This window comes from Tenrec ecaudatus, chromosome 3 (genome assembly GCF_050624435.1).
Source record: "Tenrec ecaudatus isolate mTenEca1 chromosome 3, mTenEca1.hap1, whole genome shotgun sequence".
In the NCBI taxonomy this organism is placed as follows: domain Eukaryota; kingdom Metazoa; phylum Chordata; class Mammalia; order Afrosoricida; family Tenrecidae; genus Tenrec; species Tenrec ecaudatus.
In genome coordinates, this window is record NC_134532.1 from 89,962,683 (window position 1) to 89,986,455 (window position 23,773).

Consider the following 23,773-nt stretch of genomic DNA (forward strand, 5'->3'; position numbering starts at 1 on the left):
GGGCAGAAAGGAGTTAATGTGGGCCAATAAAGCCAGAGGCTTCAGGAAGGAGGTAAAATTGGAGAAAGAATTAGAAGGTGAAAGAACCTGGATGGTCAGAAAGGGAAGGGAAGACCACTCCCTTTCCTGCAGGAAACGGAAAATGGCAGGAGTGCATCTTGGAGTGGGGAATGAACAAAGCAAATTGGGAGAATGGGTCCAGACGTGATAAGGAGAAATGTAATTAAAAAGAAAAAAATGTAACCAAAAAAAAATCACTTTGAAAACAGTTGCCATCAATTGTGATCCATGGTAACCCCAAGTAGGTCAGAGTAGAACTATGCTTTCAGCAGCTGTTATCCTTGAGAAATAGGTTGTTAGCTCATGGACTCAGCCAATCTTCTAGTTAACAAACAAGCACTTAACCCAGGGTAGCCTTTCAACATCAATAAAAACCAAAGCTAAAGAGGCAGTTGTTTGAATAGACTAAAGATACTGTGTGGTTTAAACGCAGAAAAAGTGAACTTCAGAGTTTTACCCTGTCATCATATTTATTCAGTAATCTGTACGCTGTGTAAGTAATCTAAGAAACTAGATTCTATAAAGAACACAGCATCAGACTTGAAGGAAGACTCATTAAAAGCCTGTGAGATGCAGAAGGAGCATCCTTGCTTGCTGAAAGTGCAAGTGGACTTGAAGAACTTACTGATGAAGCTCAAAGCACCGACAGGTTTCAATACAGTAGACTCGTCTTAATGTAAAGAAAACAAAAATCCTCACAACTGGACCAATACATTATGAAAAAATATTGAAGCTGTCAAGGATTTCATTTACTTGGATCCATAATCAACACCCATGCAGACAGCAATCCAAAAAGCAAACAACTTATTGCACTGGACAGATCTGATGTCACTTTGAAGATTAAAGTATGCCTGACCCACGACATGGTGTTTCTAATTGCTTCATATGAATGAAAGGTCAGACCATGAATAAAACTTTTTTTAATTCCCTTGAATTATGATGTGGTAAAAAATTATGATGTGGCAAAGAATATTAAATAGAACATGGACTGTCATGGTAAGCAGCAGAATAGAGCAGACTGTGTGAAGTCAGAAATACACCCTGGATTGCAAGAATAATGATTCCTAATGACACTGTAGGTTAAGAGGCAGCCACTCCTCAGGAGAACGATGAGGCTGTCTGCTCTCATAAAGAATCACATCTCAGATACTGAAATCAACTTGATGGCAATATAGTTGGTTTTTGTTGTTGTGGGGGTTTTGGGTCAGCATGAACAAATCAGTCTGGGAAGAAGTACACCTAGAATGTTCCTCAAAAGCAAAGATAGCAAGACGTCATCTCTCGTACTTTAAACATGTTATCAGAAGATACTGGTCCCTGGAGGACGTCATGCATTGACACAGTGGCTGCAACAATGGGCTCAAACACGGTAATGACTGTGAGGTTAGTGCAGGACTGAGCAGTGTTCCAGCTGATGTACATATGATCGCTGAGTCAGAACTCACTGATCAGCACTTAAAATTAGTACTGGTAGCTCAATGGTCAAAGGCATGGCTACTAAAGGTTGCCACAGGCACTCCACAGTAAGAGGACGGGGCAATCGGTTTCCATGTGTACAGCTTTGGTAACTCCACTGAGCGACTATACTCAGTCCTATAGGGTCTAAAGGAGTTTGAATTGACTCAACAGCAGTGAGCTGGGTTTTTTTTTAAGGGCTAAATAGTGCTAATCTTGCAGTTAAGCAGTCTAACCGACAGTCCACTATCTCGCTAGGGCTTCTTGGGTGTTACTTAGGGAAGATAAAAAGGGAGTAAGTCTTCTAGGCCAGGTCAGGAGGATCAGGATAATAAGCTGCTCAGAACGCTTAAAAAAGAGAGAATTCAAGTGTGGACAAAGTGAGACATCCATTTTATAAAGGTTCTAAAATAAAATGGTTTAAACTTTTACTGTCCATGGCAGACCCAATATCCTCATCCTACTTCCTGGACAATTTAACTCCAATATTGTTCAAGTTCTCTCTTCCCTCTAAACCAGTCTGTCTCTCTCATGCGCACGCACGCGCACACACACACACACACACACACACACACACTCCAGCTCCACGGTAACTCCTGGTTGGTTTAAAACAGTGGTCCTCTAGAGAGTATGTGTGTTGGGGTGAAGGGGTAGTATGGAAGAAGAGATTTATTTCAGTGTAACAGTGCCTATAATGTGCTAATGGCATTTAGTGAAAGGACCAGGGATGTGAAATATCCAGCAATGCACAGAAAACTACCTGAGAACTGCACCAAAGCCTGACAAGCAGTAAGCAATCATTGAAGTCCTGCCCCCCACACACACTTGTCATTTACAGCTTCAGAGATAAGCTAGTGACTCATTTCTATTCTAGATAGTAAGGTACAACAAGTTGCCTGTTATAGGGTCTTTGGGATGCTTTCTCCTGTCGGTGTTATCCCACCTATATGATACCTGGAACTGATTTCCCCCAAAACCACCTTCTCTCCAATTTCCTTTGCATTGTTGGCACACCCCCTTTTTTGTCAAGTCTCAGGAGTTGGAATTGACTTGATGGCAGTGAGAAAGCAATTCTTACTTTAACTAGCTCTCAACCTTTGGGTAACTATTGATTCAGGTTTTCCCTGAGACAAAAAGATTACTATCTGCCTTGTAATTAATATGGCCCCAATTCCATGTCTAAGTGAGCTAGATTAAAGGATAGATTATATGGCCACCTTAGTTATACCTAAGGAAGCTCTGTTCACTCTACCTCAAGAAACTAGCTGTAATATAGAGGTCAACAGCCTGTTTCTGTGCCTCCCTGGAACTATGAATAGGTTTTACATTTTTAAATGTTTGGAGGAAATGAGAATATTATTTCATGATAGTGGATATTACTTTGATTTCTAAATTCAGTGTTCACAAATAGTTTTGCTGGAACACTGCCATGCTCCTTAAGTATTATCTACTGCAGTCTACTTCAAAAAATCGGCCAAAGAAAACCCTGTGGATCACAATGGCTCGATCCCATTGTGCATATAGGGTCACCATGATTCTGGCCAAATGGAAAGCAGCTAGCAACATAGTCGCTTCCACACTACAACAGAGTTGAATTGCTGGCAGGGGCCTAAGGCTTGCAGAACCTAAAATATTGCCATCTGGCCCCTTATAAGGTGTACTGGTAGCATAGTGAAATTAAGTGTGGGCTGCTAACCACAAGAACAGCAGTGAGAGATGCTTTCTGCTCCCCAAATATTTATAGCCTCAGAAACCCCCAGGATAATTCCACCCAACCAACAAGATCACTCTAAGTCAGAAGTGAGTTTGGTTTTTTGTTTGGGCCCTAACAAATTTGCCGACCTCTGCTCCAATTCCACTAGTTGACTCTTCACTTGTTGCACAAATATGGCAGCCTACAAACTCCAATTCCCCGCCCCCGCCCCATCCTCTTACCCCAAGCTCTCTCCATATCTTTAAACACTTGGGTGCTAGATAACCTCTCTAGGAAAGTTTTCTATCCTCACTTCGGAATCTTCAACTAGAAAAATACTGCCATCAGTTCTGATTCATGGTGACCCTATAGGGCAGGGGAGGACTGCCCTTCTGGGTTTGAGATTACAAATCAATACGGGAGTAGAAAATCTCACCTTTCCCATGCGGAGCAGCTGGTGGTTTCGAACTAATAACCTCAGCCAAAGCGTAACCAATGCGGCACCAGGGCTCTATCCCATTGGTTCATCAGGATTAAAGGAAAACGATCCTTTCCCTGATGCACCGACATTCATGCATCACATCAGGTAGGTCTGATAAGTCCCCTCGACAAAATGGGAACAAACATGGGCAGATGAAGCACGTCAACTACGTGCGGAAGGAGTGTCCCCTAAGTCCTCCCTGATCCAGAGGTGACATTTGGGCGAGAGGTTAAAGGCTGAGTCAAGCAGAAGAGAATGCGCGAATAGGACCACCTCATCCTTCCCACTTCCCTGCCGCTGCAGAAGATGAGTCAAGAAAGAACGCGTTCAGAAGTCTGAAATCTAAAGAAAACTGCACGTGGCCAGGCCAAAACCACCAGGGAATGGCTGAACGGTAACGCCACTCGCTCTCCTTTCCTCCTGATGCCCAAGAACCCCAATTCGGGCTCCACCCATTCTCGTCGTGCCAGGAAGTCTCCACCCAGTGTCCAAAACTTCTGGGCGGCAGCCTTCCGTGTGCGCGCCCACGCTCCGGCTTCCTGACGACACGAGGACGCCGGGACCAGGGCGCCCACCGTCCCACAGGGCCCGCAGTGGCAACGAGCCGGCGCCGTAGAAGAGCTCCCGCCGGGGCCCGCCCCTGCAACCGCCCCGTGGCGCGTGGACCTCCGAGGCGGGGCCAAAGCAGCGGCGGGAGCTCGCGAGCGAGAAGCTAGGCCCGGGAAGGGCAGCGATCCCGAGGCGCACGCGCACAGCGAGCCGCCTGGGCGGAGCGTGTCTGCGGAAGGAGGTGCAGCGTAAAGGAGCGCGTGGCGCTCCGGTTTTCGCGCACGCGCGGTAGTCTCGCCTAGCTCGTGCGCGGTGGCGCACGCGCGCGCAGCCGGCTCGGCATCTTTTCTTCGGGCCCGCCCCACGGCCTGAAGCAGAGGCGACGCGCCACAGCAGGGAAGTGTGGGGCGAGATGGGCGGGGCATAGCACGCGAGCGCGGCCAGCAAAAGAAGGGAGGGGAACGGAGAGAGCCCAGACAACGTTACCCCGTCAACATCCAATCGGGTGCGGGCCGGACCCCGCCCCCTCCCCTCACCTTATTGGCTGGGTGGCCCCCACATGGGCGGGGCCGGCGGTGGAGTTGGGGAGGGCAGGGGGCGGGGAAGAGGGGGAAGGCGCTGGCGGGCAGTGATGGCGGCGGGTGATGGGGACGTGAAGCTAGGCACCCTGGGGAGTGGCAGCGAGAGCGGCAGCGACGGCAGCAGCGAGAGCCCGGGCGGCGCGGGAGCGGCAGCCGAAGGGGGCGGCTGGGCGGCGGCGGCGTTGGCGCTTCTGACGGGGGGCGGGGAGATGCTGCTGAACGTGGTGCTGGTGACGCTGGTGCTGCTGGGGGCCTACCGGCTGTGGGTGCGCTGGGGGCGACGGGGTCTGGGCGCCGGCGCCGGGGCGGGCGAGGAGAGCCCCGCCGCCTCTCTGCCTCGTATGAAGAAGCGGGACTTCAGCTTGGAACAGCTGCGCCAGTACGACGGGTCCCGCAATCCGCGCATCCTGCTCGCGGTCAATGGGAAAGTCTTCGACGTGACCAAAGGCAGCAAGTTCTACGGCCCCGGTGAGGAGGAGAAAGGGGAGGGGAGGACCCCTGCCGTTTCAAGCACGACCCCCTTCTGACGGGATGGCCCCTAGGTACCGGGGTACTTTGCCCAACCTTCCCCGCCGCCTGAGCCCCGCGCCTTGACTGCCGCACCTGGGACGGCCCGCCCCACGCACACACCCCCAGCCGCGGGCACCTCCAGCTTTTCTTCCAAGTCATGGTCCCAGTGGCTTCCCAGGCACCCGCTCCCAGGACTCTGGACTCATCCTTCGCCCATCCCATTTCTCCTCTGGCCTTTTCTGGTGCTGAATTCTTCAAAGTCCTTATAGCCCCGAGTCACACTGGCGCCCCAACCTTTCCTGAGCTTTCTGCTTCTTAGGATGGGTCCGGGCAGGAATGAGGGGAGATTTCTAAAGTAAAGACACGAGATTCTAGGCCCTGTGGTTTAGTTTGCTTTGCTTTCTCCCCCAACTCCTCCGTGATCTTCGCTTTCTGTATAGTACGTACTTCCCAGAAAGCCACGTTTAGGAACACACAGTTCCAGGACCCAACCTGTGAGGTAGAAACACACAAAAACACTTGGAACGCTTTTTCTTTTTCTTTTTTTCGAACCAGTTTTAGTCGCGAATAGCTTTCCAAGATTAACAACAGTATACGTGGGATGAGGACAGACCTGAATGCAGTTCTTAAAGTCTGGCTACTGTAGTCTCCCTGAGTTTTTGGGGGTGGAGCTCTTATACCCAGCAGGCGTGTCTGTCCTGTCTCGCTTTTCTTTTCTTTTTTTTTTTTTTTGGAATGGGGGGGCGGAAGGGGTGAAAAGTAAGAAGGCAAATATCCAAATACATGTTGATAGGACTTACTGTGTTTTCATTTAGCTGAACATGAGAAAAATCTACAAGCACTATACGTTAATACCCCCATGCACCACTTCTGCAAGTTCAGGATTTTTAGAACTTTGCTTTCAGATAACTTTTGTGCTGGGTAGTTGATTTGGAAGCCTTTTTACCGTGTAGGTGTAGCATACATTTCATGTTCTAGTGAACTTTGATTCCGATTCATAGAACCTGTTGGTATACTATGAAACCCAGAACAACATCCTGCATTCTTTGTGTGTAGTAATTAGTACTAAGCCTTTTTTTTTTAAGTGACTACAGAAGACAGCATGATAAGAATTGGGGGGTCTAATGTGACCTTTTACTCAAAAGCAGACCTTAAATTCAAGGGCATTGGCGGTGTAAAGTCAAACTCATACCCTCCTGTTAATACAGATTTGTTGACACAGATCTGTACTACCACTTTCAGTACTTTGGTTTGTTTGTTGCTAGGTCTAGAGATAAGAAATTGGAGGTTCTTAGTGTTGAGGTGCTTAATTGATTTCTGAGCTGTTTGTATTTCTGTGTGTGTATATCTATATTCAATCCAACCAAGTCGTAATTTAAAAGGTTCTTCTGCATAGATTAATATGAACACCAGGTTATCTGCTGACTTATCAGCACACATGATTAATACTTCTTTTTATTGACTTAAGAGCATGTGGGATAAGAGAAGGGGGCCAAAGTACAGTATTTAAACAGGCCAAATTAAATAGTTAATTTTGTTAAGCCCAGGGACTGACAATATTTTGTACCTCCTTAATTGAAATGCATACTTGTAAATGACCAGTTTAATAGACATGAGATTTCAAATCTGCGGTTGACATTTTATGAAATGATACTTTTTAAAGACTTTTCCCTATTGGTATTAAAATATCCATTTAGTAATTAGAAATTGTGTGCAGGTTAAATTTTTTAGTGGCACTTACCAAACTAAAACGTCTGCTTTTGCACTCTCTTGTCTAAACTGGCACTAAAGATGTAGTCAAGGCGTGAGCAGGGAGATAGGGGAAAAAAATGATCTGATACCAAGGGCTCAAGTAGAAAGAAAATGTTTTGAAAATGATGATGGCAACAAATGTACAAATGTGCTTGACACTATGTATGTATGTATGTATAGATTGTGATAAGAGTTGTACGAGCCCCAAATAATTTTTTTTAAATGATGTAGTCAAAGCATATTAGTGCTTGCCCATTTAGGCCTTGCTACTCTGAAAATAGCTGTTAGAGACAGCCATAGACAGTTTGGCAGCCTCTGGTAGCAAATGATATGTGACACATTTAAAAATTAAGATAAGAGTCATAGGTGTAATGTGTGGCTTGAGCATTGAGGAGGCTTCCCCTCTAACAGAGAAGTCAGTCTTATAGTAGCTTTCACTAGGTTGCAGGTTCTGATCAACAGCCTAAGGATGATGTTCAATTGTATTCCTAAGTATTTATCAACAGCCTAATAGAGATATTGATAATATTATTAAATGAACTTTGAATAGTCTGAGCATTTTATGGACTTGGGATGTAGTCACACTTTCCAAGAAAGTCTGGAAGCCATTACCTGGCTGTGAAAGAGAAGTTTGGTTTGGGGATTGATTTTCATTTTCATCCTCAAATAAATTAAGTAATTTAGTAGTAGAAAAAATTAAAAACAGGAATCCTATCTGAAAATTCTCAGTAGTTTGAAAGAATTCCCTAAACTAGAAAACCTGGTTTCTATGCTTAACTAACACTTTCATTACACAATAATGGATTTGGAGTTCAAGATTATTTTTGTGAGGTTTTTTATAATATGGCAGAAATTTGCAGTTTTTCGTTTTCAGCTTCTTAAATTAAATACTGATAATTTAGTGAGGTAAACACATATTGGCAAACAGTTGGTATTAAGTGCATTTGTCGATATTAAATTTAGTAACAGTTCAAGCACTTGGCCAGCTTGTGGAGAAAGTATGGTCACAATGACTGAGAAGGAAACCAGATTTGTGAAGCACCTGCTTCATTGGATCCATTTGTCTGTCATTTCCACAATGCCCCAATAAAGTTGGTAGGTATTCCCATCCTACAGGTGCCCATCCTACGCATGGCTGATGAGTTTATTCCAACCATAGTCACTCTATAGGACAGAGTAGAGCTGCTCCATAGGGTTTCTAAGGCTGTAAATCTCTACCGAAGCAGACTGCCACATTGTTTTCCCAAAGAGGATCTGCTAGGAACCAGCAGCTGATTGCTTACTGCTGCACTCCCAGGACTCCTTTGCCTACAGATAGGAAATCTAAGATTTAGGTATCTTACGTAAATTGGTTTGAGACAGACCAATATGATATTCAAGTCCAGGTATATTTAACAAAATCTATCCACAGTTCTAGTCATCAGCATTCTGGGTTAAACTTAAGAGACTTTTTCGTTTGTCCTCTTCTGATTTCAATAAGGATTTAAATAGTCAAAGATACTCGTTCATGACTTTGTGCTGCCACATGTCACACGTGCCACATGTGGATGTGTAAATTTATCAAAATTATAAAGTAAGTTTCTGCCCCTGTAGTTATTTTTAAGTGCCTGTTACTGAACAGTATACTTGATAGAATATTTCTCTCTTCCCAGAGTTGTATAGCATTGATTCTCCGGGTCAGGGTAGAAGGAGGAAGGAACTCATTTACTTTTTATTACTATCCTATAACCAAAAAAACAAACCCACTGCCATTGAGTCAATTTTGACTCATGGCAACCCTTTAGGGCAGAGTAGAACTGCCCCTGTGTGTTTCTGAGACTGTCGAAAGGAACATCTTTCAAGCTGCTGACCTTTAAGGTTAGTAGCTACCTTGTAACCATTCTACCACCAGGCTCCTTTAGGATCCTATAAAATAGGTAATGTACCCATTTTAGGGATGTAGAAATTCAATTTTTGCCAAAATCAATAGTAAGTAAGTGGCAAAACTAGAATTCAAACCCAAATCGAAGTGGTTTAACAAGCCATCCTTTCCCATTGTATCACAACGTAGTATGATTACAGTTATAGATGTTTACAGGATCATAAATGAAGACTCCCAACAGGTACTGCAATTTTTTTAAATGATCAAAATGAAATACTGCCAACACAGTATACAATCCCAAAGCCATACTTTCTCAATTATTATCTTGCCATTTAAACTTCACTGAATGAAAAGAAATCACTTAAGAAGTACCTCTTTTCCTAAGACTTAGTAGCATAGGACAAGGAGTACTACCTGCACCTTTCACATTTTTCCACTTTTGAATTTTATCTTCAATGTGTTGCTTTTTAATTAACAATTTGTAAAACTTCAGTTGTAGCATATTCCTATGGGCCCAGCCCAACCTGACATTCCTTCATAGATGTCCAAAAGTTGACTCCCCAATTCTTATACATGCTTCTGTTGAAGCAGATGCTGAGGTTCGTTCAGATTAATGCCCATACCTACCCCCATAAAGTCAATTGCTATTGACTTGATTTCAACTCTTAGCAAATACCACCTCCCACCCACCCATCCAACTTGTGTCAGTAAAATTTTCATGAGTTGATTCTTTTTGGAAGTAAATTGCCACGCCTTTCTTTCAAGGTACCCTTTGGTCAACCTGGACCACCAGCCTTTACGTTGACAGTGGAATGCGTTGAATGCATCACCCAGGGACTCTACCATTAACTACCAATAAAAAGATCAATTTGACATGCCACTCAAATTTCTACTAGTTTTTACAGTAGGATTAACTCCTCTAAGCTCAACATCCTTTTACTGCATGTACTCTTTGAAAGACCTGTGTTCGTGTTAAAGCAAAAATTAGAAGACCAAACTCATTGCCATTAAATCAATACCCACTCATAGCAACCCTGTAGGACAAGGTAGAACTGCCCCCTAAAAGATTAAAGATGATCATCTTTAAAGAAGTAGATGGCTCCCTCTTTCTCCCAAAGAGTAACTGGTGGTTTCAAACTCTTAGCATTCCAGATTGTAACCACGACACCACCAAAGAGAGCTTAAAACAAATATAAACCAGAGATATTAGAAGGGAGAAATCTATTTAGTAACGGTTAATCATTCAAGTTCTTTAAATTCTACAATCTGGTATCGGCAGCTTCTTCCCTATATGCCCATAACAGGCAAGTTTAAATAATTGCTATGCTCTTTTGAAGCTCACATCCTGCTTCAGGATCTTTAACATTTTTAAGTACTAAGAAGGCAGCTCCTGGATTATAGGAAAGCCTTAAAAATCAGTTACAATTATTGGGAACTGAGTCTTCAAAGCTGACACATCCCTGCCCTCAAGTAGTTTAATGTCTACTGAAGTCATATAATAAACAAGTACAGTATTTCAATACATAATTATAATTTATAAGTATGCTATGAAAGAAATGAGTAGGATACACAATAGAGTATAAGAATCTTATTTACATTAGATAATTAAGAAAGGTACCATATTTATATTTACTTGCTAAGAAAAGGGGTTGGCATTTAAACAGGGGTCTAAAAGAGCCAGCAGTACAAAGATTGGTTGTGAGACTATTCTAAGCCAACATTAGTACTTTGCTAACTATACAACTGTACTGAACAAACTAAAGCCATCTAGATTGTGTTATCAAATTTGAACTTCACCTCTGTTTGATTTGTCTTAGTTACAGGTGAGAAGGACAACCTGAGGTGGGCAAAATAGAACCTCTCCATGGGTTTTCAAGGCTGAGAGCTTTCAAAAGGATGTAGGCAGGCCTATCTGAAGGCGTGGAGGGGGGGGTGGAGGGTTTTCACTCCCAGTGACTTTTTCTTTTTTAATTGGATTGTTGCTGCGAATATACACAGTGAAACATGAGGGAGCTTCAAAATTTTCATGGGGAAATCCCATTATCTTTTTATTCCTTGTTTCCCCTTTGAACACCCATTCAGCAATTTCTCTATGTGCAATGCAGTGATAAATTCCTCGAGTTGTGAACCAGTCTCACGCTCCTGTCCTGAACTGAGGCTCTGGGATATTTTTGGTCTAAGATTTAATGCTGATTTCGGAGTAATGGCTTCAGAAGTTCATTCACCCTCCATGTGTCCAGAAAGTATCTAGAATTTATGAGAATGTGACATTCTGTTCTCCATTGTCTTCCATTTGGCCAAGATTCTTACTGGATTTGGGGGTAAAACATTCAATAATGGTAGCTCGGAACCATTCATAACTGACATCCCGGCAAAGGAAACAGTTCATGGAGACAACTAGCCACACATGCCCATGACTTCCCACTCATAGCCACCTTTTGTACAGCAGAGCGAAACAATGCCCACCTCACAATTACTATTGCCCATTGTTGCAGCAGCGTATCTATCTTGTCAAGGGTCTTCTGCTTTTTCACTGCCTCCCCCCCTTTCCCAAACACACTATCCTTTCTAGGGATTGGTCTCTCTTGATAACATGTCCAAAGTATATGAGACAAAATCTCCATCCTTTCTTCCAAGGATGATTCTGACTGTACTTTTGTTTGTTTGTACAGTTTGTTCTTTTGGTAGCCCATGGTACTTTCACCAGTCTTCACCAGCATGATAATTCAAATGCATTGATTCTTCTTTGGTCTTCCTTAATCAGTCAGTGTTCAACTTTCATGGGCATATTAGACAATTGAAAAGTCCATGGCTTAGATCAGGCATACCTCAGCCCTCAACACATTCCATAGCCTTTTCCTATTCCTAACTCTACTTCCTCTGCTGTCCCAGGTGGATGGACACCAGTTGTGATTTAAATGGCTACATGCAAGCTTTTAACGCCCTGTGTACTATGCAACAAGCTAACAACAGAAGCACCAGACACATTATTTAGCTAATTAACCAGGTTATCCCATAAAACCATGACCCTAAATCTCCAAACCAAAGCAAATTCCATGAAGTATTTGGTTGTACATCAGTAGCCTTAGTTTTTCTTTTTCTTTTTTTTGTCATTAGAAATATATCTATCCACAACGGATGGATGGATGTATTGTGATAAGAGCTGTATAAGCCCCCCCCAAAATGATTTTTTTAAGAAAAAAATGGAATAAAGATATAATTCAGGTCCAATTCTGTGACTTAGAGCTATGCTTGTCAACTGTGGGCCATGGCCAAGAATAAGTTGTGATATTAATTTACTGGGTAACAACTAACATTTCTTATGACAAAATATAAATTAAAAAAAGAAATATATCATAATTTTTGCCAGTTGAACATTTTACAGGTATAAAATTTATTGACAACCTTTATAATAATTGCCTGTTTTACTCTATCTTAATCATTGCAGTTTTCCATCAATGTTAATCCCCTTTTTCCCTCCCCTTCCTGTCCCTGGTACCCATTAATTAATCAAATTTTTTGCCCTTTTAAGTCATTTTGCACAAGTTAGGTTGACCGGTATTTTCCCTTTTGTGATTGACTGACGTCAGTCAGCCTGTCTTCAAGTTCGATCCATACTGTGGCATGCATGCAAACATTTTGTTTTTGCACACATCTCTTGATGGGCATTTTAAGTTGTTTCTACCTTTGGGCTATTGTGATTATCATGAACATTGGTGTCTTGAGTCTGCGTTCAAATCTTGTGTATGCTGTGTCGTCTTTTAGGTCATACTATAGTGACATTTTTAGCTTTCGAGGACTCACACACTGGTTTCCTACAGTGACTGTACCACTTTGCATTTCCGCCAGCAGGATAAGGATTTCAATTTCCCCGCATCCTCCTCAGCATTTATCATTTTCTGTTTTTTGTTTTGTTTTTTTCTCTTAGCCATACCTCTGTTGATATGACGATAGGCTAGTTATTTCTGGGGTGATTTCCTTACCTTTGCCATGCACCCTATCCTATTCTTCTGAACAATGTGCCAGACATCATTTTTTATGTGAATTAGGAAATGCTGTTGCTTGAAGTGTCTTTACTCCCTCCCATTTGACAAAATTTTTCTTAACATATAAAATTACTATCTCTACAAATGTGGATGATGTCCCCTAGAACTGTATGTTGAGGCCCTGGTTAGAAAGTATTTTCCATGTTATTAAAATTTCACTCGCAAATTAATTGCAGTATTGCCACCTTAAAAAAAATAGCCTTCATTTAGCTTACCAAAATATTTTTCACATACTTTATACATTGCTGTTTCTTCCATCTTATTCCTTATCCTAGGATTCAATTTTCCTTTTAGATAAGTACGTTCTACAATATTTTATTGGTAGAAAAAACTTTGTTTTCTCTCTTGGGGATAATATTTTAGGTTTAAGATTAAATTGTAGATTGACTTTTATTGTACTTCAAATTTTCAGTCTTATTTTGCCATTGTCTTCTATTAATATTGGCAAGAAATCTGTTTTGGGTTAATTTGTCCCCTCTGATTGTATTTGAGATTTTTGCCCCCCTTTATTACCATGATTCTACCCTTAACTAGGATTTTGTTGGTGATATATTAAAATGGTATTTCAGTATTCTTAATTGCATTTCCCTTTGCGTCAGTGAAGTTGCATAGCCTAAAAGCTTTTGGGTCCTTTTGTTTCCTTTATGAGGTGTCTGTTCAAATGTCCTTGGCCCACAGTTTTTCAATTGTGGTATTGGTCTTATAAGTTTAAGTACTTTTTATAAAACAAAAGTCAGTAGTGTGAGCTATTTTGCCTTTTATTATAAAATACAGAAATGTTTAGTTTTGTACATTAAAATTGCTCTTTTATGACAGCTAAGATTTGTTTTATACTTAATGACCTTTTGTAATTAAAGATTGTAAAAACAATTTCTGTAATTTCTTTTATACTTTCATAGGTTTATGAAATTCCATTTAGAATTTAAGATAAATCATCTGATTTTTTTTTAAACAGGCTACCTCATAGTCTCAGTACTATTTATAAAATAATCTCTTCTCTCTCCCCAACACTAAAAAGTATTATCTCTACTGTTTAATTTTTTAAAGCCTTCCCTTCCCCATCCTTTCCAGGCACCTAGACGATAAGGGCATGAGTTCAGTCCACATTGTTGCTGGAACCTTTGAGTCAAAACCTTCTGGTGTGAATTTTAGAAGCAAGGTTGACTTTTCAGGCCTTCACAGAATTAAAACATTCCGGTAAAAGCATTTACTCATTTTACAAGAGAGCCATGAGGACTTTGTAAATGGAGATCTACCCTGTGTTGTACATTAGGGGTAAGTGGTAGAATTAGGGCCCAGGGTAACCTAGATCTATCTCTTGAAAAGCTTTCTTGGTGGTGCAGTGGATTACATATTAGGCTGCTAACTTCAAAGTCCGCAGTTAAAACCTACCAGCCACTTTGGGAGAACATTTTTTTACCTAGGGATCTATACTTACATGAGATTTAGAGTCGGACACTCCACAGGGGCAGTTCTTTTCTGTCCTGTAGGGTCTCTTTGTTGGAACCAACTCAAGAGCAGTGAGACCTTCTCTATAGAAGTAGCATTTATTAGTTGAATTTCAATAAGTACTTTTATGTATTTTTGTATTTGTTCCTTGACTTGTTAATTTGGCGGGGAAAAAAATTACCCAATACAAAAGTAATTTCTAGATTTTCAAAAAACTTATCTTCAGAGTTATAAAAGACTATCAAACAAGACCAGGGAACTGGGCTTTTCATAAACTTTAGTGGATTTAAATTTGTCTCTGGGCTCTATTGTGGGAATTACTACAGTTATTTGTCACGAAACTCTCCTCTACATAAATACACTACATGACGATGTGCTTCAAACAAACCTCACTGCCGTTGAATCAATGCCAACTCCAAGTGAGTCTGTAGGACCAGCTGCCACTCTGGGTTTCTGCAACTAACTCTTTATGGGAACAGAAAGAAGCCTCATTCTCCCAATCATGTTAGAAAACCACAAAATTATCTTTTATGTATTTCATTACTTCTTCCTGGAACTTTGTTCGTTACATTCTTTAAAGCTGTTTCACAATCAGGCAATGTCAGTCTCTTTCCTAGACTATGTTATACCATCTACCTGCTTACATTAAAATAAGCAAGGTTTTTAGGATATAGTAAATTAAGCTTATTGAATTTTGAACTTTAAAAATCGTTACTGGACGTTGTGTGAACTCTAACGCTAACGTTGAATCTGAATTCTAACCCATACGGTGTAATGTGGTATGTTTACATTGTTTTAGCTTTGGGCCATATGATATCCGCAGGGGAATGTTCTTAGTATTAAACATCAAGTCCACCTTTCCAGAGCAGCCCATCTACTACCTACTCTAGTTACTAAGTTTAATTCTTTATGGTCTTACAGGGCAAAGTAAATTGTTACCCAAAAAGGCCTATTCAGAAACCTGAAGAAAATTCTAAGTATGTGGCAAAGACAATGCAATAGGGCAAAAGATTTGTAGGAAGATTCCCTCTTGCATTTTTCCCATAAACTATCTGAAGCTCTTTCATATGATTTAGGGTGTAGGGGAATATGTGAATCATGGAATCATTCTTTTTATTCGAGTTAACATTGTTTTGCCTAGAATTTGGCTCAGATAATTGTCTATTGACTGAAGCTCACACTCTAATGTCGCCAACCAAAACAGAACGTTTTATAAAATTTTACTCTCTTTGTATATTCATTCAGTGTTGAAGACTCATTAGGGAAGTAGGCAGATAATTGTATTAGAGAATAGACTGGTGCATTCAAAAATGGAGGATTTTCTGATTGCTATTTTTTTCTTTAATTTTTTACCTAACCCTAACCCTACTGATTGCTATTTTTATGATCATTTCTTCTGGGTTTTTATATATAATTTATGAGTGTGTTTTATGATTTATACTCAGAAGTACCCTGGAGGAATGGCTTTTGCAGAGTGATTGTTAGATTCCGTCAAGTCATTTCTGACTCACAGCGACCCAGATGTACCACAGATTAAAACACTGCCTGGTATTGGTGGTGAACATCATCAACTGTTGCTATGTGTGAGCCGATTATTGCAGCCACTGACCATCTTCCTACATTGACCCTCCACAAAGCATGCTGCCCTTCTCCAGGAAGTGGTTCCTCCTGATAATATACCCAGGAACCCTTGTGGTATTGTGGTTACACATTGGACAGGGTCAGCAGTTAGAAACCACCAGCCACTCCACACGAGAAAGATAGGGCTTTCTACTCCAGTGAAGAGGTACTATCTCAGAAACGCACAGGGGCAGTTCTACCCTGTCCTATAGGGTCACTGTGAGTCATATCAACTGGATGGCATTAAGTTTGGTTTTTTGGATAACATGCATGTCCAAGTACTTGAGATGGAGGCTAGCTGTCTTCACTTTTATTCTGGCTGTACTTCTTCCAAGACATATATTTTCCTTCTTCGCAGGGCAGGGAGGTTTGTGTCAGAATATTAAGAAACTTGTCAATGCTAGAGCCTTCTTGTTAATTCTTTAACACTCTGATATTGTAGGGGCATTCTATAATGTCCAGTCCCCTGAAATTTTGTAATTAGTAAAATGCTTTAGGCTTTCTACTCCTATAAACGCCTAGTCTTGGAACCCCACAGGGACAGCTCTACCCTGTCCTGTAGTGTCACTGTGAGTCGGAATCATCATCAAACATCAAAATGTTCTAGATGTCAGAGTCCTCTTTCCGTGCTTCTGTTTGTGGTTAATTATATATTTTCTCATGGAGCCCTGGTGACTTTGTGAGTTACACATTGGGCCCCTAACCATAAGGTCGGCAGTTCAAACCTATTGACCATTCTCCTGGAGAAAGATGAGGCTTCCTGCTCCTGTGAAGAACTGCAGCCTCAGAAACCCATAGGGGCAGTTCTGCCCTATCGGGTTGCTGTGAATTAGCATTGGCACATGGCAGTGAATATGTGTTTACTCAAGGTACACTATTTGGATTAGTCTAAAAAATAAAAATCGTACTTCCACTTTAATCAGAATTTTAAGCAAATCACCCCAAAAAAAACTCTCCTGTGTTTTTCATTTGCCAAGTGGGAAGGACAAAAAATAGTCACCACTAATTTGTGGAACTGTGAGAGGAAATTGAGGTTGCTGGGAAAAAGTTCTGTATCACTTTGTAGATTGTCATAGCCCTAGTTGATTTCTTTTCTTTGTGTATGCTTCAAAAAAGGGAAATACATTGACTCAGTGATAATTTAAAAGTTATATAATGTTTGCAGGGTTTTTATTTCTGTTGTTTCTGTCTCCTCAGAGCAGCCATTGCTACAAAGCCTGGACTTGGGAGGAGGGTGGAGAGAGCCGCACTACTTCCCCACCCCCATTGTTTATGCTTAAGTTTGAAAATTAACATTTTCCCTAAAATAACTCCAATTGACTGTGAGAAACTTTAGATTTTACTCTGTAAATTGAGACTATTGAATTCTTTCTCTTAATTGCTTAGTTCAACACTTGAAAGTTATTAGTGGTAATGGGCAAAGTTTGAAAGTTGTAAATGTTGACCTTGGTACTTTCTTTTAAAAGAAAGATTAAAGTACTAAATGATAGCCTAAGTTTACATTAATAGGAACATGTTCAAATAAATTATAGATGCATTCATTTAATGGAAAAATATGTAGCCATTAAATAAAGGGTGGTTTTTGATAGCCAAGTTATGATGTGAAAAATGTTTACCAATGAGAAAAGTAAATAAAATATTTTTGGGGGGCAATTGCTTCTATTTTCATTTTAGGACCCATTTATTTAATACCTATTTTTTTAATTCTATCATACAGTGAACTGTTTTTATTCCTGTCTTATGAACTTTATGGTGCTACAAATTATTAGACTTTTGTCTATTTAAGTGAAGTTTGAATTCTCTGAAAGTGTATACAAACCCCTTTGACACACAATTTCAGTTTCTAATTTGCTTTCAAATATGAATTTGGATACAAGACATTTTCTATACATTTTTAAATGAAGGGATTTCCAGGGTTTTTCCACATGTTTCCTTTTCATTAGGAAATACTTTCTTTTGTTAGCTGGATATTAAGCTTTTGTTGAGGACCACTTTGTTAACTACTGACAGTAATTAGGCCAGTAATTATTTTTTCAATAATTATAGATTTAATGTTATTTTCTCTCATTAACTTCTGTTTGATATACCTATATACTCGAGTATAAGTCAACCTGAATATCAGCCGAGGCACTGAATTTTACCACAAAAACAGCGTTAAAAAATGTGCTGGAAAACTTGGCCCATACATGAGTATATAAAGTAGGTAATTTACAGCATTTTTTTTCTCTTTTGTCATTTTATGTACTTTGGATATTTTTAGCATGTAATCTCCTTAAATAGCCTAAAATCTACTTGGTCCTCTCTGCAGCATAAGTTGAAGATAGTAAGAGGTATTATTTCCCTTCTTTATGTAACAAATAATTTTTAGACCCACAAGCTAAAACTCACCCAACAAGTAGTAAAGTTAGGCTTTTAATGCTTAGAAGGTTTTTATTGTAAAACTCATTTTTAAATAACCAGGCCTTATCAATAATACCAAATAAAATGTTCATTCCCATAAAGATTGCCCTGCTAATAGTTTGTTGTGTATTGTGTTTCTCATACATATACAAATATACACATGCATATTCATTTTTATTCAGAGCCCATCAGAATCCTGAATTACTTTTTTCATTTTAATCTGCCACAAACTTTGTGCATTGTGTTATATAGTATTCTATTAAATTAATGTACTGTATAACCAACTCCTATTGTGGAAAATCAGATTATTTTATTGATAAACTATCTGTTTTAAACAATCAAATAATCTTTTTATCGTATAACTGGAGTGCAGATCTTGCCTAAGTTAAGGGTCAGAGTCTGGAGTTCATCTATTTGGGAATTCTGCTAATTCATTTGTAAGGAATTTATGGTGTCTACTTCGTGCTAGGCACTATGCAGAGCATTAAGGATACAGAGTTGAACGAGACCGTTGCTATTTTACAAAGACAAACTTGGACAATGTTTTACTTCTACCAATGTATATATTATGTCATTATTCTCTAAAAAGGGTGGTACCTAATCTTTAGACAAAATCCTAATCATCAACTCGTAAGCTAATAAGTCTAGAAGAGGAGAATGTTCCTTATACTATTCATGCTATTGTATTTTTTTGTTTTTTTAAATCATTTTATTGGGGGGCACTTATAGCTCTTATCACAATCTATACATACATACATTGTGTCAAGCACATTTGTACATATGTTGCCATCATCCTTTTCAAAACATTTTCTTTCTACTTAAGCCCTTGGTATCAGCTCCTTGATTTTTCTCCGTCCCCCACCTTTTCTCCCTCCCTCATGAACCCTTGATAATTTATAGATTAATATTATTTTTATAACCATTGTTTTATTTCATAGCTTGTCTTATTTTATATACTAATTATAAATATAGTGTGGTGATTAGATATGCTAGCTGTATTTCTGAGTAGAGTAATTTATGTTCAAATCATTTAACGAATATTTGCTGAACATCAACATGGTGCTAGATACTGAACTAATCACAGGTTATGCAAAATCTGCTCTCGCAGAGTTATAACCTAGGTAGAATAGAAGAAGGAAAACTAAAGTGCACAGTTCTTTTCATGGTGCATTTTCAGTGGGTGTTCTGTTGATTAATTATGTTGAGATGCCACTCTGAACCCTAGTGAAATATTTTCTGACCTTAATCAAAGTTACTTCCAGAACTTAGTTTCCACTTCCTCTTTGTTTAGCTGCCTTATGAGATTCATGTTGAAATACAAGCTTTAAGATATTTGAAATTCTTGAAATTTGTATGAAAAAACTGTTCTGGTCAAAAGGCAGATTTCTAAGAAATTTCTCATTATCCTACCTTGTGTCTGCACACGTTTTGAAATTAAGGATTTGTACCAAATATGAGTCATTATGAGATTCTCTTACAGGCATATATATTCATTGCAGATTTGGTTCCAAACCATGACAAAAGAAGCAAATATAGCAATAGAGGGAGCTTTTGTTTATCAGTGCATGTAAAAATCATGTAGACATGCGACTGTAGTTTAAGTGCAATAGCATTATGAAAAAGTTTGAAATATGGAATTCCAAAAATGTAACGCATTGACAGGAGACGAGTGCAGTCCATTGAGAAGAAAATGGTGCCAATTGACTTGGTTGATGCAGGGTTGCCCCATATCTTGAATTTGCAAAGAAATACACACAGTATCTGTGAAATGCATAAACTAAAGTGCAATAAAAGAGGTATACCTAATTCCCCCGTGGGGCAGCTGGTGGTATATATGAACCTCTGACCTTTCTGTTTGCAGTCAAGCATTGAACCACTGTGTCACTAGGGCTCCTAATAAAAAAACATTATGTGGTAATCTAAATAATTTCTTTTTTCAGCGGGTCCTTATGGAATATTTGCTGGTAGGGATGCCTCCAGAGGACTGGCAACATTTTGCCTAGATAAAGATGCACTTAGAGATGAATATGATGATCTGTCAGATTTGAATGCCGTACAAATGGAGAGTGTTCGAGAATGGGAAATGCAGTTTAAAGGTACCTTCATTTTATTACAACTTTTGAAAATGTTAAAGCACATGGTCAGACAAAATACATAACTATTTCACAATGTTGAAGAGCCTTAGGATACCACCAGTTTTCATTGTCATTAAAATTTGATGATGTTTTAAACGTAGCTAAATGTCAATGCTTGCTATATGTGATCATTTTGAAAATCTGTATTTAAAAATTGACCTGTTAGAAACTATTAGAGACTTTTTTAAAAGCTTATGAAACACTAGTTTTATAAGACTTGTCCTTAAAGCTATAGATTTGGCTTGTTTTGTTTTTAACTGAATTAATAACTGGTGTTGATCCTATAATTATAATTTATTCTGAATTGTTCTTAAGTGGTAATGAAAAAGTGTCATCCTCCTTTATTATAACTTGTAGCTTAATATTTGTTACCCTCTATTTGTCACTTTGGACAACAACAAGGGAGCTTCAGAAAGTTCTTGAACAAACGGAATTGAAAGATGGGGGCGGTGATGCTGGCATTGTTCGACACAGTCTTTGACCTCCTGTCGTGTTTATCTGGCCCTGGTCCCTTTGGAACAACTGCTCTGCTTTCTTGGCATTTGTATTTGTTGTCTAAGAGACAGTTCTCTTACCTGCTCCTCCTGATGTGTCAGTTAATTCACTTAATCCAGACTTAAATTCCAACCAAGGAAGAACAGATCTTTGGACATACAGTGTTTTAAATTAGACACCTTGGAAACAAAAACAAAGTAACAGAGATGTAAGAACATAGGTTGATGAGAGACAGAGTAACAGAGATGTAAGAACATAGGTTGATGAGAGACAGAGTAACAGTGGGACAAGGCTATACGCTGAAACTTCCAAAGAAGATATGGTAGCAAGTAGCAAATGAATTTCCAACTCTTCGTTGAGGTTTGTCCTTGAGGACACCCTTTGTCACATTAAATGTCTCCAAGTGATTTCGATGCAGTATCCTTGATTAAAAGCAGTTCATCTCCCTCCTACAAAGAACCCCTAACCAATGGAGTCAATTCCAACTCATAGGGACTTTCGGAGTAGATGAGGCCAGGCAGTCTCACCTTTCTCCTGCTGTGCAGTTAGCAGGTCAGCACTCAGCCAGCACTGCCGCCAGAGCCCTTTGTCACAAAGAATTCCTGACCTTAGACCTCCCTGTTCCTTTGCTTTGCGCATTACGTGTGCACGGAGACTAGCCATAGTGAACAATAGGAAGAGCTTATCCTTTACAAGTAAGAGGCAAACAAAATTAATCACTACTGGTTTTCTTTTGATGTATCTTTCAGAGAAATACGATTATGTAGGCAGACTCCTAAAACCAGGAGAAGAACCATCAGAATATACAGATGAAGAAGATACCAAGGATCACAATAAACAGGATTGAACTTTGTAAACAACCAAAGTCAGGGGCCTTCAGAACTGCAATTCTTTACTCTCTTCACAGAATGTCCAGCATCTTTGGGGATGGTTCACCTACTGCGGAAAACATTCAACAGATTGTGTACAAGATCACTATGAAGATTTGAATACTAGATGTTATTTATACTGCCAACCTCGTTTGTTGCAGTTGTTTGTAATGTCTGGTGGGGCTTCATCGTTCTGAGATAAAAATAGGAGACGGATTTTTTAAAGGCAAGAAAGTCACGAGGTTACTTTTACTTTTCTTTCACTCATTATTTTATTTTTTATCAAGGACAACCAGATATGTATTTGCTACTCTTCAAGTGGTACAACTCTCCTCACCAAAAACAGCAAAGACTCTTACTTCACATGCTGTGTTTTTGTTTTAGCCTCAAGGAGGGAGGAGACCCAAGTGGAGGAGAGGTGTGCACATCACTTGGAATAGTTGAGGCGATCGAAACATAATAAAATGTGAAATCCCAAACGTTTCTCTTTGGGCTTTGTCAGGGAAAAGAAAAACTATTTCTAAGAAGTCTTTGGAAATTAGGAGAAGGGATTTCAGGTGTCTTTAAGTCAAAGCTAATTCTCCAATAGTAAAATCATTTGGAACCAGTTTTTATCCTTTCCTTTACCCTAGATCAAATCAATATTAATTGTGCCTTATTTCACATAGACTTGAATTATTTTTAGTGAAAGCCCCTCTATGAATTCAGAAGTCACTACAAGCAGCATTGAGACCGAACTTGGAATATCCTGTTGACCGCAAACCCTCGATACCATTCTGTGTATATAGAATGTAAGAGGGATATTCAGTGTTACTGCCATCCATGTTAATATACACAGACTTAAATAGCATTATAATGGCCAAATGCATTCCCCCGTGCTTTTTTTCTTTACAAAAAAATTGAAAAACAAATCAGCAACTCTCCCCCCAACAGCTGCCTGATTTTAGGAGCGTGATCCTCACGTCTCAGAGGTGTGGGGACATGGGGACATGGTGTGGATGTCAGTATGCGTGTGTCCGAGTGTGTGTGAGAGTGCCTTTGAAGGGACTCTTTCTGCAGATACTGTAAATACACGTACCATTTTAATAAAGCATGTATAATAAACCAAAATAAGTTTGAGTTGGAATTTATATATATTACGTAACTGTCATCCAGTGCATGAGGAGATGGTAGTCAGGCTTGTGCATTTGATTCAAGGTAAGGTCCAAAATCTTGGACATGAAAAGCAGGCACTGAACCAAGTTGTACACATTGTACCATGTCCATTGTAACTTTAGGAAGAAATTCCATTGTGGGCAACACTCGAGATCTGAGGTTATTCAGGTAAGAACTGATTCATTAAAATATACATATTTTGACTACTTTTATGCCAACTGATCAGAAATAATAGTCATTAAGACAATGGTTATTGAACACAAAACAGTAAAGTTTATTGTACTGATTGACATTAAATTTTTCCATTACTATTTTGAAAGTCCTAAAAGCTCTATTTCTGTCAATTATTTGACTATTTAGGTTGTCTGGTAGAGTCAGATTACCCTGTCCCCAGTTAAAGAAAAAATTTCTTCTGCCATATGGGGGATGGGCATCATATATGCTGAAGCCATCCAAAAAGGGGGACATTTAGCTCCAATAATAATGACATGAAAGTATGTAAAATACATTCTATTTGATCTTGGAATGTTTTGTAGAAAATGATGAACCTCAGCCAAATCTTCGCCGAAGACTGTAGAAATTGAGTATCAGTTAATGCCTTGTGTGTCTTGATGTGAAATATTTTCTAAACGAAACTTTGTTAAAGGTTTGTGTCCTCTGTA

At 39.7% G+C, this 23,773-nt stretch overlaps 1 protein-coding gene across 1 annotated transcript; it reads left to right on the top strand.

Annotated features, from left to right (window-relative positions):
- Positions 1 to 4,854: 4,854 nt before the first annotated feature.
- PGRMC2 (progesterone receptor membrane component 2) lies at positions 4,855 to 23,069 on the top strand. Its single transcript, XM_075543810.1, has 3 exons — positions 4,855 to 5,287; positions 20,398 to 20,553; positions 21,837 to 23,069. Exons 1-3 carry the CDS (start codon positions 4,870 to 4,872, stop codon positions 21,932 to 21,934), a joined length of 672 nt encoding a protein of 223 aa, XP_075399925.1. The 5' UTR covers positions 4,855 to 4,869; the 3' UTR covers positions 21,935 to 23,069.
- Positions 23,070 to 23,773: the final 704 nt, after the last annotated feature.